At 40.1% G+C, this 13,510-nt stretch overlaps 1 protein-coding gene across 1 annotated transcript in view; it reads right to left on the bottom strand.

Annotated features, from left to right (window-relative positions):
• sema3bl (sema domain, immunoglobulin domain (Ig), short basic domain, secreted, (semaphorin) 3bl) overlaps positions 1-13,510 on the bottom strand; it is a 79,878-nt gene that overhangs the window by 8,042 nt on the left and 58,326 nt on the right. Inside the window, exons 6-10 of the mRNA XM_015967390.3 lie at positions 10,599-10,715; positions 10,302-10,444; positions 8,871-8,985; positions 8,666-8,735; positions 8,101-8,245 (exon numbers count right to left, since the gene is read on the bottom strand). Coding sequence (XP_015822876.1) covers positions 8,101-8,245; positions 8,666-8,735; positions 8,871-8,985; positions 10,302-10,444; positions 10,599-10,715 — 590 coding nt within the window. The remainder of the gene's footprint in view (positions 1-8,100; positions 8,246-8,665; positions 8,736-8,870; positions 8,986-10,301; positions 10,445-10,598; positions 10,716-13,510) is intronic.

Below are 13,510 nucleotides of genomic sequence, written 5' to 3'. Positions count from 1 at the left end.
AAAAGTCCACTCAGTTGGGCCACCTAAAGGAAAACTGGTGTGCTAGTATTTGGCAAAGATACTTTAAATTAAATTCTGTTCAATTCAATCCAAGTTTATTTATATAGCGCCAAATCATGCCGATCGTCGTCTCAAGGTACTTCACATAGTAAACAATCCAATACAGGTCAGTTCATTAAGCCAATCAGTAAATTTAAATGATAAAGAAAGCTAAACAATGAGCTAATGAAATAAGAAACTTAAAGTTTGCTTAGGATTTTGATCTAAAAGCTCTCATGTAGCAGCAAAGGTTTTTTTGCCTCAAGCACTGAATTTTGTCTTCATCCACAGAAAACAAGTTTTATACGCATTTACAACACGTAAGATAAGGGAAGGTGTCCAACCCTACAATCCATCACAGGATTTTGCTTTGTTTCACTAAAGAACACATAAGCTTTGATTCTCTAGCTGACTTTTATCTGGAAGGATGATGTAACCTGCCAAGAATTCCCTTGCAATCAAAGACTGCAGAAGTGACTGCGACAAAGATCACTGCAGACATCAGAAGAGTAACAATAATGGCTTCATCAAGCTGTTCCTGATTGGCCATTTTTTTCTGCCAATCTTCCTAATTTTGTTATGCCAGACAGAGTGGCAGTTAAATATTATGTATTCGCCAGTTTGTGTGACTAAAACCTTTTAGGTTCATGCAGTTGATTTATTCATGCACAAGAATATGTGTCAGCGTTCCAAGTGTTTGAGTACATGAAGAAAAAGTTTGGACTTTTGCTTTTTGTGAAGCATTTAATGTGGAGTTAAAAGCTCTTTTTAAACAGCCTGATTGTGTTTCACAGTGTTCTTATGACATAATTTATTTAATCACAAATGTTAAATAAAATTAATTACAAGGCTTTATGTTTTTGTCAAGAGTTTGCAAAAATACACAAATGTACCATTGCAAAGTCTGTTGCAGTTATTCAAACACAGATGAGGAAAGATCAAGTAATAAATAAAACTAAAGGAAAATATTTTAACCCTGAGGTGATACATGTGCCACATCCCATTTCAAATAGCTGCAAATTTGATTCTGGAGTCATATTTTCAAGCTTGACAACTCCAAGTGACATTCTATACATGTGGAAAATTATTTTACACTTTTTTTATTTTACGTTTTTTCTGCATTTAGATATTTATTCTTATCTATTTTCTATTTCAAAAGAGCTTGGGTCCTTAAGGGTTAAATGTGAAAAGCCTTCTTTAAAAATCCTCAATAATCCTGCCGGCAGGAGGCCCCCGGGTCGACCCAGGACACGTTGGAGAGGTTACATCTCCAATCTGGTCCGGGAACGCCTTGGGATCCTGCCGGAGGAGCTGGTGGAGGTGGCCGGGGGTGAGGATGGTCTGGAGCTCCCTAGTTGGGATGCTGCCCCCGCGACCCGGACCCGGATAAGCGGAAGAAGACGAAGACGAAGCTAAAAAAATACTTGATAAGCATCTAAGTAGAAACCGTTTAGATTTTATGAAAAAGATGCATTAAGATTAGAATATTCTCTTATTGTCTAAAAGAAAATCAGACTTTGCTTTTTTGCTGTAATTAATGTGAGAAGAAACTTATCAGCTGCAGTTACAGTGATTTAGATGCAACTTTTACAGACAGAAATCAAGAACAATCTTTACATTTAATTTTTTTAACGAATTTAAATTAATTGTTCTTTCCATTTTTGTGTCATTTTGCTAAAAACCTCTCTGAGACAAAAACCAATAAAAGTATTAGATTTTCTGCAGTTTCTTATTTCTTTCTTAGATTTATTTTAATAAAATCCCTACTTTAATATTAAAGTAGGGATTAAATACTTGAAATAGTTTTTATTACAGCTTAAAATTGACTCCTAGAAAACTCATTTCAAGATTAAACAAACTAATAACAGCTTTACCTTTTGATTCTTCTAAGACCGAATGAGAATTTGAGTTTAGTCTGGAGGGATGTTGTGATCAAGGAAATGTGACGTATTCAAACAAAAACACACTTTTTTTTAAACAAAGTGACAGGATATTAAAGTGAGGTGGATTTTAAAGAAATCTTTAAAAAAATCATTTTGATGTCATTTCCTTGTCCAAGAAAAACTCTCCTGTAGGCCAAGCGCTCCCTGTGAACTAATCATTGTAAAATGTATTTCAAACACAAGAATCTCGTTGTGGGAACAAATGTCGGTCAGAGGTTATATTTTTATAAAAACTGTCTGCTCAGAGGCTGTGGGATTCTTTCTGAAAGGTCTGGATTATCCGCAGGAAGAAAGTATTCCATCATTTTGTCTGCTAAAAGATGAGTTCTGACACAAATTTAAACAAAGTACAGAAACATTTCAATCCAACGAAAACATCACAGGGAGAACATGCACACGGTTTTCCCTCGTTCAGCGTTTCTGACCGGTAACTTTAAATGATGATGATCAAGAAAAACAAGAAAACTTTAGGAAACACACCCAGTTCATCTCAAAATCTATGTTTATATGGGTTTTCTTAAAGACACGAGTCAATATTTTGCCTCAAGAAAAAATTCCAGTCTTCTCTGGATTTTGACTTTTTCTAGAATTTTTTTCTTAGTTAAATTTTTTTAACTTTCAGCTTTGCGCCAAAAACATTCCTGCTAATCACAAAGTCAGCAGAGCAAAACCAAAGAGGTGTTCACGCTTTTACCACATTCTTCATCATCTTCTGCCTCCGTGCACTCTCATCACTCTGCTAATGAAGTGGAATGGCTCGTGCAGCATCATCATGTGTGCATGTGTTTGTGTGAGTTACAGCGCTGTGGTTGATAGAACTCGAGAGAGGCTCCACTCAGAGTCAGGAAGTAAACCAGGCAGCAGCAGCTGCACGACCACTTACAGGAGTTTACTCAGCTAATACGGAAACTTTCAGCACCTTCAGGCTTAATGCTTTCACATCCTTTCTAGCCCAAAACATTTTAAACCATCTGTTTTTGTACGTACCATGGGTCAACGTTCCACAAAGCTGCAGATTTATCAAGAGCCGTGTTTCCACTAAAGGTGTTCTGGAACATTTACGGGAGGGGGGACGGGTGACTGACGGGAAAATACCGTGGCTCTGTCCTCTCAGGCAATGTGTCTCCATGCAAAATCGTCCCTTTCAGGACTTCAGCGTCAGCATATCGCGGTTGTTCTGGAAGTGAGTGACATCACTGTTCAGCACTGAGAACATCTACAAATAATTCTTTTCACACGTTTTATTCAGTTAATGTACACTGTAATTTGAAGCAAAACTGTCAAGTTTTTAACACTTTAAGCTATTGCTTTTGAACTGGTTTTAGTGGATCAGAAACTTAGGATTGGACAGCACTCTGTAGTAGGGGTTGTATGAACTAGTCACTAGTCGACTTCACTGCTCTGTAGTGACTTTTTATGCCTGTCATCGACTAGTCGCTGTCACGTGATAATGACCGACAAGATGCAGTCGTTGGAAAAGACAGCAGGTGACGAGCCCTGCGCATCGGGAGAAAACGCGCTGTGCCAGAGCGTCGGTACTGACATCTGCCGTAAAACGGACATTTAACCAAATTGTGACCTTTACCCTCTTGCAATACAACCTTTCCCTCACCCCCATCCTAATCTTAACCAGCTTGCACATGCAAAGCTCTGATTGTTGACGCGCTCCAGACATCTGCGTCCTGAGCACGGCCACAGTAACATTATCAAATCAGGTGTCGCCACCTCAAAAACCAATTTAACACACAATCGTTCATGTTGGCTCATTTCCTTTTATGTTTTCTGTCTTTTATTTGTGACTGATGCTTTTCGCTGCTGTGGAGCGGGGCGCATCACCTGTTTTGTCCTCCGGTGACGCATCTCACTGATGCGGCTGGCGAGCATCGCGCACTCCGCTGTTTTAGCGGTCAGTAGATCTTTTAGAACTGCAGTTCAAAGGTAACTCATGAGGTGGATATATATGAACCCAGGTAGCAGTTTTTCTTTAGGATTGAGAGGAGATGCAGGAAGATAATAAACAGGCAGGACAGAAAAATAGTCAAATAAAAACAAGTTAGTTTTTGTACCTGGTGGTTGCAACAAACAGACACCACTGAAGGTAATCAGAAGTGAGGAACAGAAAATGAAATTATTATTTTAATGTTTAATGTGAGTTTGCGGCCACTGCACTGGGGGAGGGGAGAGAGGGCTGAAGCAGAAACTACCGTTGTTAAAAGAGTGTGTTTAACTGAGAAAATGTGGGCGCAATCTTAATTGTCAAAAACTCCAGAACCAACCGACCCAAGGAGGGAAACAGGGAATTACTGAGGAGTATACAGAAGCAACTGAAGATCAAGATCAGAGACACCAAGGAGGCATACAGGAAGAAGATGGAGAACAAACTACAGAGGAACAATATCAGAGATGTCTGGTCAGGGATGAAGAAGATCACAGAGTAAGCAGAGGAAGGATTGCACAGATGGCAGTCTGGACACAGCCAATGAACTGAACAAGTTCTTCAATAGGTTCAGTTCAGGAACAAACCCAGCATCCTCCTCGTCTGTCCCCAACCAATCAGAGGCCCCATCCTCCTCTGATCCAACATTTTCCTGCCACACGTCAGCTCTTTTGTCCTCTAACACAGTCATGGACTCTTCTGGTTCTATAAATCTGTCTTCAGCCAAGTCAGGAGATGATGCTGCCCCATTTACCTCCACCTCTCACCTATCTGTCTCTAGAAGTCAGGTGAAGAGGCAGCTGGAGAGACTGAACAGGAACAAGGCTGCAGGTCCAGATGGTGTCAGCCCCAGAGTACTGAAGGCCTGTGCAGAGCAGCTCTGTGGTATTCTGCAGCACCTCTTCAACCTCAGCCTGGCCCAGGAGAAGGTTCCAGTCCTGTGGAAGACATCCTGCCTTGTTCCAGTTCCAAAGAAAACTCGCCCATCAGTCAATGACGACTACAGACCGGTTGCCCTGACATCCCACATCATGAAGGTCCTGGAGAGACTCCTGTTGGTCCACCTGAATAAGCAAACTAGAACATATCAGGACCCGCTGCAGTTTGCTTATCGTCATGGAGTTGGAGTTGCAGATGCCATCATCCAGCTGCTTCAACCAATCCACTGTCATCTGGACAAAGCAGGCAGCACTGTGAGGGTCTTGTTCTTTGATTTCTCCAGTGCATTTAACACAATTCAGCCTGATGTACTTTGCCAGAAACTCCAGAAGACACAGGTGGGGGCCTCAGCTATCGCCTGGATTAAAGACTACCTGACAAACAGACCACAGTTTGTGAGGCTGAAGAACTGCACATGAAATCAGGTGATCAGTAACACTGGAGAACCACAGGGGACTGTACTCTCACCATTCCTTTTCACCCTGTACACCTCAGACTTCCAGTACAAATCAGAGACCTGTCATCTACAGAAATACTCAGATGACTCTGCGGTTGTCGGGTGTATCAGAGATGGACAGGAAGCTGAGTACAGAGAGCTGGTGGAGCGCTTTGTGGCATGGTGTGGAAACAATCATCTGATCTTGAACGTGAACAAAACAAAGGAGATGATTTTAGACGTCAGAAGAAACAGGGTGGAGTCAAACACTGTTTCCATCATGGGAGAAGAAGTGGAGGTGGTTGAGGAATACAAATACCTTGGAGTTCACCTGGACAACAGACTGGACTGGAGAAAGAACAGCGAAGCCGTTTACAAGAAGGGGCACAGCAGACTGCACTTCTTGAGGACGCTTAGGTCCTTCAATGTCTGTAGCAAGATGCTGCAGATCTTCTACAAGTCTGTTGTTGAGAGTGTAATCTCTTCAGCCATCGTCTGTTGGGGTAGCAGCATCAGAAGCAGGGACCTGAAAAGGCTCAACAGCCTAATAAAAAAGGCTGGTTCTGTTCTGGGGACGACTGTGGAACCACTGGAGGAGATAATGCAAAGAAGGATTCTCCAGAGAATCAAGAAAATTATGAACAACCCTGAGCATTCTCTTCACAAGACTGTCCGACAACGGAAGAGTGTCTTCAGTCAGAGGCTTCTTCAGTTTCGCTGCAACACTGACCGCTACTGGAGATCCTTCCTGCCAACAGCCATTGTAATATACAACAACTCTTTGATGACTTGATTATTATTATTCTGAGCTACTACAGCATCAATTTCCCTCTGGGATTAATAAAGTATTTTTGAATTTGAATTGAATTGAATTTAGTATCAGTCAGAACGTGTTAGCTCTGGCTCATGTTAGCGGTAGGGTTGTTTAAGACAGTTGTAATTGTGATTTCAACCAGTTGGGGGAAATGCAGGGAAAATCATTTACTTTAATTTATTCAGGGGAAATGGAAAGAAGAACGACATAATAACCAAACACCAAAATAATGTTATGGCACTCTGTAGGGAACCCCAAAGTGACTACAATTATAGAATAGAGTAGAGTAGAGTAGAGTAGAGTAGAGTAGAGTAGAGTAGAGTAGAGTAGAGTAGAGTAGAATAGAATAGAATAGAATAGAATAGAATAGAATAGAATAGCACGTACACTTAGAGCAGTGTTTCCCAACCCTGGTCTTCAAGGCACACTGTCCTGCATGTTTTTCGTGTTGCCCTTTTAATCACCAGTGTTTCCCTGCTGCCACACACCTAACTTCACATCTGCAGCACTTGATGTCCTCCTGAGAAGCCAATGTTAATTAGGTGTGCTGAAGCAGAGACATGGATAACATGCAGGTCAGTGTGCCCAGAGGACCAGGGTTGGGGCACACCGACTATAAGAATAATTTGAAGAAAAAATCAGAATCAGAATCAGAATCAGCTTTATTGCCAGCACTCCAGAGACCCAGAGCATAGGAACTTGACTCCGCGAACACAACCTGACCACGGTTAAACACACACACATAATAACAAATAATAACATAAGTACATGTATATGCATATAGGCAGTAAGTTATTATTGTAACTATCAACCACTAACAAAACAAAAATGAAACGTGGCTTCCATAAATATGCAGAATACTTTAAGGGACACAGACACACTATGTAAATCTGGTATTGCACAAGTATTGAACATATACTGAGTAATGCATTGCATTATGGGAGTATATGCGCCACATTTTCTGGCACTTGGAACTTAAAGGTGCAGTATGTCAGAATATAATGAGACCTTTACAGTGACAAAATCCCAAAAGAGTCAAATGTTTCAGTCATTTTGGAAGGAAGGTTATATTTAAAACATATTTCATATCCAGTTGTCTGTTGGGATTTTCAGTTTTTCTCCTTTCAAAACAAAGGAAAAAGGGACGTGACTACTGGTTACCATCAGCGAGTGTGAGGTTTCTGTGTCTCCTGCGAGCTAATGCTGCAGCTCCGACAATTGTAATTTGACGACAGCTGGCAAAAAGCATCAGAGTTGTTTAAAGTGGTTGCAGTAACCAGATTTTACAACAGGATTTAACTTATTTCTTTTTTTTTCATTTCTACATAATGCACCTTTAAAAATATGCTATTTTAATGCAGCATCAATGCTACCTATTTTCTATTTATTCCACTCCGCTTCACAAATAAATGAGCATTTCATAAATGCCTGTTGTTTGGCAATGTCTGCAAATGTCAATTTCTACTGATTTACCAGACAGCATTAATTAACCACAAGCCCTAGTGACTCTACTGGGCCATTTCTGAGTGTATAGCCCAGTTCAGGTACTCGGTTGGTCCCTGAAATGGCTCAGAAAATTCAGACACATGCCACATAAGTCTGGTAAAATTACCTAGATTTTAGATAGTGGTAACAGGCCTAAAATCACTGGTTGGAGAATTCCTATAGGAGAAAATGGCTTCAGTAGCTCTACCAGTGAGACGAAGTTCAACAAAGTTATCTGAATGAGTCAGTGTTCCATCAGTGCAAATTTTACTTTAAAAACACATGATTTCATACCTTTATTCATGTGAAAACACATTCATTTAGTGTAGTAGCTGATTACTTTTTCTTTTTCATGTGCATCTGATCTGCCATTACCAATTTTATCAGATTGCTTTTCATCTCATTGAACTATAATTAACAGAATTCTATATATGACACTAAATATGATTTAGCAAGAGCCATGAAATGACCAAATGTGACTAGACTTATCTTGTAATTTATCACTTACCACTCCTGGTCTTGGATAAGGAACCCTGCCTTCATAAGGACCCCACTGACGATCTGGACCCTCTTTATGTGCAAAAGGTCCATTGAAAGCTTCTCTGATGTCGGCCATACGGTAAACACACACAGCAAAGCCCTGGAATACATTACTGTAGAGAACAGAAGGTAAATTGACATGTTATATCATTATCTTGCAAGATAAAATGAAGGAAACAAACATGGCAGAAGTGTGCAAACTTCAACTTGCTTTCTGAAATGGCTACGTGTCACATTAAACAGGCAGTAAAGCTTGTTTTTCCTCAAAAACCAATAAAGGACAATTCAACATGTTTGAATCCTGGATTTATAGTATCAGCGGTCCTGACACCCTTGTCCACCAGTAAGACACCACACAAGATAGGATTATCTGATAAGATAATCTTTAGAACCGTTAACCATAACCCAGTTTAAGTTTGTTGGAAATGTTAGGAAAAAAAATCTGCATGATTATTCAGTCTTTAACTACAATCAAAGCACCACCGGTGTGTTAATAAGGTGAGTAAATGTGGTTTATTAGCATGCATGCTCACCTGATGGTGCTGAAAATAGCATAGATATCTGGGTTTCTTTCATCCTTGGTCTTCAGCAGGAAAACGTCCTCTGTTTCACAGGAAGATAATTCCAGTTCAACTACACATTTCTGCTGAATTTCGAACACAGCATGCTACTGATTGTTTACATTTGTGCACATGCAAATACAAACTCTAGAACTTTGTGTGTGAGAGCTGAGCTCACCCAGCTGGTTGAAGTGTGTGTCGATGCCATGAGGTCCTGGAACAGAACATACCAGTCTGGCTTTAATGAAGGTGCTCCATTTATTCACCAGAACTCTCTGGCCTCCAACATCGTTCTGCCAGAAAATACAAAGAAACAATGTCTTAAACACAACTGGGTAATTATTTCAGCGCATATAGAGCCCACATTAAAAGGGATCAATGATTGTTCACATGCAAGCAGTGTATATTATTTTAAAATTGGGGGCAGCAGTAGCTCAGGTGGTAGAGCGGGTTGCCTCATGATCATGGGTTCGATTCCAGCTCCCGCCAGGGGTACACTTCACCCAACTTGCCTGTGTTAGTGGTGGTCAGAGGGGCCGACGGCGCCAAATGGCAGCCTTGCCTCCGTCAGACCTCCCCAGGGCGGCTGTGGCTACAAGTAGCTTACCATCACTAGCAGTGTGTGAATGTGAGAGTGTGTGAAAGCGTCTTTGGGTGTCTAGAAAAGCGCTATATAAGTTCAATGCATTATTATTAAAATACCTTGAGCTGGGCTAATTAAATACTTTAACATGTTAAAACGTAGGCCTAAAGATTAAAAACCCTCAGAAATGACAACGAGTTAACATTCAGGAGCACCACAAGGGAAATATCAAGTAACGGTTAACATCTGGAGCTTCGGGTCAGATATTTAATGCATCCTAAGTGTGCAATTACCTCTGGTCTCACATTGAAACTACACACAGACGTGTGGAGAAACCTTCAATTTAAAAGTGAAAATTGTGCAGAAATCAAACAAAAAGAGAGGGAGCAAAAGAAAGAGAGAAAGAATAGGAAAAAGAAAATTTCAATGAGATATTTCTCTGATTTTTTACATTTTTGGCACAACCCTTGTGTGTGTCAGTGAACGTGAGTTTGCCTTTGTGTGTATTCCACTTTGGATTCCCTTTAGTGTGTTCCTTACAGTGCACATATGGTTTTATAGGACAAATGGAAGCGTGAAAGAATGTTACAGAGCGTACAAAGCTGTTGGAGACTGCGGTTGGGAAATCTGACAGCTGCATGCAGTTTGGGAGGAGAATGCATTTATCTCTTTCAGAATATGATACCTCTACACTCTTTTGGGGAAATGTGAATACGCTACACTAAAAGAGGGTTGTCTTTTCAAAAATCCGGGCTGCAAGTGTCACAATCACAATGTAAGGAATACCGATTTAACACATCGTCTCGTTCTACAAAGTTACCCATGAAATCTTTAGCATGCGAGTGCCTGAATTGAATCATTAGCTCATTGTGGTTTTGTGAAGCTTTTCTTAAGCGAATCCCTGGTCAGTTTAACAACTGTTGCAGAAGAAACTTCATCATCTGCAAGACTAATCCTCAGAACCCGATTCCAGCAGCCTGAAAATCTACCGTTTACTGAACATAAAACCATTAAGAATTCTCTCACCGCACACACTCGGCCAACTCGTGTGTGTATTGCCTCCTCCCTGTCACCTGCCTCTGACGCCTTCTCAGTGAAGAAGAAATAAACTTTGTCATCGTCTCTGTCATCGTTGTCCGGGATGAGGTGGGCAGCAACGAACTTGGGGTCTGGGAGCAAGGAATTAAATTTATTATGAACTAATCTGCTAATCCCCGGTGGATTAGTGAGCCTTTATTAGAACTATTTCAATGAATAAAGATGTAAAAATGTTAAGACTTTATTATTTGCACCATACCAGATTTGCATAAACACGATTCTTACTGTGAAGTAGTTTCTGATCCGTTTCTGTCCTCATGGTGGTGCGACCTCCCATGCTCCTGAAGATCACAGCGTCTCTTCCAAGGAAATCTGCTGTCAGTCCTGTGTACAATTCTTCACCTGCAGACAGACAGACAGGCAGACATAAACAAGGGACGTGGAGAAAGATCATATTTTTCAAGTCTTTCAGTCAGAAAAAAATACTATGGTCTTAAATTAGCTAAACAAAAAAAAAAGATCCTTTAATTTAAAAGACAAAATGGATTTAACCATAAATAAGAAACAAATCATAGTAATTATGAGGGAACAGTTTCAAAAATTAGAACGGTTTGAGGGGAACAAGTGAAACCTTATTAAATAATAGGTGATAATTCAGACAAATATACAACAGGGAAATAAATGCACTTCATCCTCAACTGAAAATGGAAAGAGGTCCATACATTGTTCATGCGACACACTGGGTGTTAATTTGCAGAATACTGTTAGAGTTTTCAGACATCAAGCAAGACAGCTGCCTCAACTGATCTGAGGAAGTTCAGGAAAAACAAGACAACGCAACTAAAATGTTCTTTAAAAGGGGACATATTCGAAATGCCCCTTTTTGTATACTTTTGAGCTGCTATGTAGGTCTCTACTGCCTCTATAAACACTCCAAATGTAAAAAAAATAAAAGTTTTCTGCGAGTGTTGGCCTTTAAATTATTATAGAACCACCAACGCAAGAGAGAGCAGCAGCTCTACTCTAAGCCCCTCCTTTGTATCAGAGTTTCTCAGCCTAAAGAAGCCTAAACAGGGGAGGGGTGGGCATGGCTTGCTCCAGTTTGTTTTCATAAAGTGACAGAGCCCTAAAACGGCTCATTCTGGAGGGCACTGAAATTGTCAAGAAAGAAAGAAAACTGCTGAAATGTGAGAGGGATTTTATGCAAAAAAAACCTTCATCAACGTTTTTGGTGTCAACCATAAAACAATTATAACTTAAAAAAAACATTTTTCTCCTTTTATCTAAACTTTGTTGAATTATTTCCAGCTGTTGTTGAAAATTTATCTGGCCACACAACGCTCTCCTGAAACATCATGAGTCTTTCAAAAAAGTCTATTTCACTTGGCTGCAATAACAGTATCAGAAACACACACACACACACACACACACACACACACACACACACACACACACACACACACACACACACACACACACTCACACACTCACACACACACACACACACACACACACACACACACACACACACACACACACACACACACACACACACACACACACACACACACACACAGCTGTGGAAGATGTCTCCCAAGACGAAAAACAAGAACAAAAAGGCAGCATAATCAGTGTTGACAGGTCACGGGGATTGCAGCTTTGTTTTCTTTTTTTTAGATTTTTTGCTTATTATAATTTATTATTTTGGCAAAATAAAGTAAAATGTAAGAAGAAAATTTTCACATCTGATATTTAACATATTAACTGTTTCCTTCTTGGACCGTCTGTCCCTAATATATTTGATTTTCCAGAGCTGCAACGTGCTACCAAAAACACGTTTGTTTTGTCCAAACGTTGTTTATTTGTTCAAATAGTCAAAGAAAAAACAGCAAATATAAAAGAGATAAAACCATTTTTATTTTCTCTAAACTGATCTCAGAAACAGATAATTAAGAAATTCCTGCAACAAGAAATCTGATCCATCTCATTTTTTTGACACAACTCTGCCATTCAAAGAAAGCCAAAATAAATCTGCAAACTCCATCTTTTTGACTAAAGTGGCAGTGTACACGCCTTAAACACATCACTATTTCTTGCCAACATTTACATTTCACATCATCAGCATCTTCATGAACGTCTCTATATCCGTCAGTCGTTCTTCAGAAACCGGTTCTGTTTCCATGTGGTCACTGAACATCACAGCTCAGGTCCAAACTACTAAATGCTTGGCTCTAAATTTTAAGTTCTCCTGCCAAACACAAAGCACTGTGGGACAATTTCTGAAGCTGGAATCACCCAGCTGTGCAAAGAGGATGAGAAACCCACCCACCCACCCACCCACACACACACACACACACACACACACACACACACACACACACACACACACACACACACACACACACACACACACACACACACATATATATGCCCATATACACAGACACACACCAAACATGCTTCCAGCCTAACAAAGGTCCCAGGATCGTCTGTCACTGGCATTAATCTGAGTTATTTCACAAGCTGCAATAAATACCTAATGACACTTTGAAAGAAACACCCAGAACTGTTTATTCTGGTGAGCACCGGTCCAAAGAGTGTGTCACAGCCAGACACAGATTTCCAAACTGCTGTTCGTGGTTATCTATCTAAAATACAGTAAAGATCTGAGGGGCCCAAAAATAAATCTGTGTGACATTTTAATCAGGACACAAAATATGAAACTTGCAAAATTAACTGGAAAAAAAAATGGAACAAGGATTTCTTGATGGGGCATCTGGGCTCAAGTACTCATATTTTCTATTTTTTATAAATGTGTGTGTGTTTTTTTTCACACTAATTACTTCCATACATTTGCTGTGGTCTCTAATAGAAATGAATGCCTTGTGAGTCGTTGTCTGTGGAAAAAGGTTCTGGTGCTCCTGTTTCAGGAAGTAGTAAATAAGTAAATATAAGTTACAAAAAAATTAAAATAAAAAAAAAAACAGGGACCCAATAATAAACTGACCAAGAGAAAATCAGGTTATAGCATACATGCTAATTTCTACCTGCAGTCCCTGGGCAGCTAAATTATGACGTGACAAATGTGTGGGGCATTGAAAACCCATTTTTAATGATTATTCTGACTATAACCGGTCACTCTGAGTTGCAGGCTGAACATAAAAATAGTCTCCTACACCTATCTCCTGCATTTGCTT

This window comes from Nothobranchius furzeri, chromosome 15, assembly GCF_043380555.1.
Source record: "Nothobranchius furzeri strain GRZ-AD chromosome 15, NfurGRZ-RIMD1, whole genome shotgun sequence".
Lineage (NCBI taxonomy): Eukaryota > Metazoa > Chordata > Actinopteri > Cyprinodontiformes > Nothobranchiidae > Nothobranchius > Nothobranchius furzeri.
Note: the sequence above shows the minus strand (reverse complement) of the source record. Positions and strands in the feature narration are given on the sequence as shown.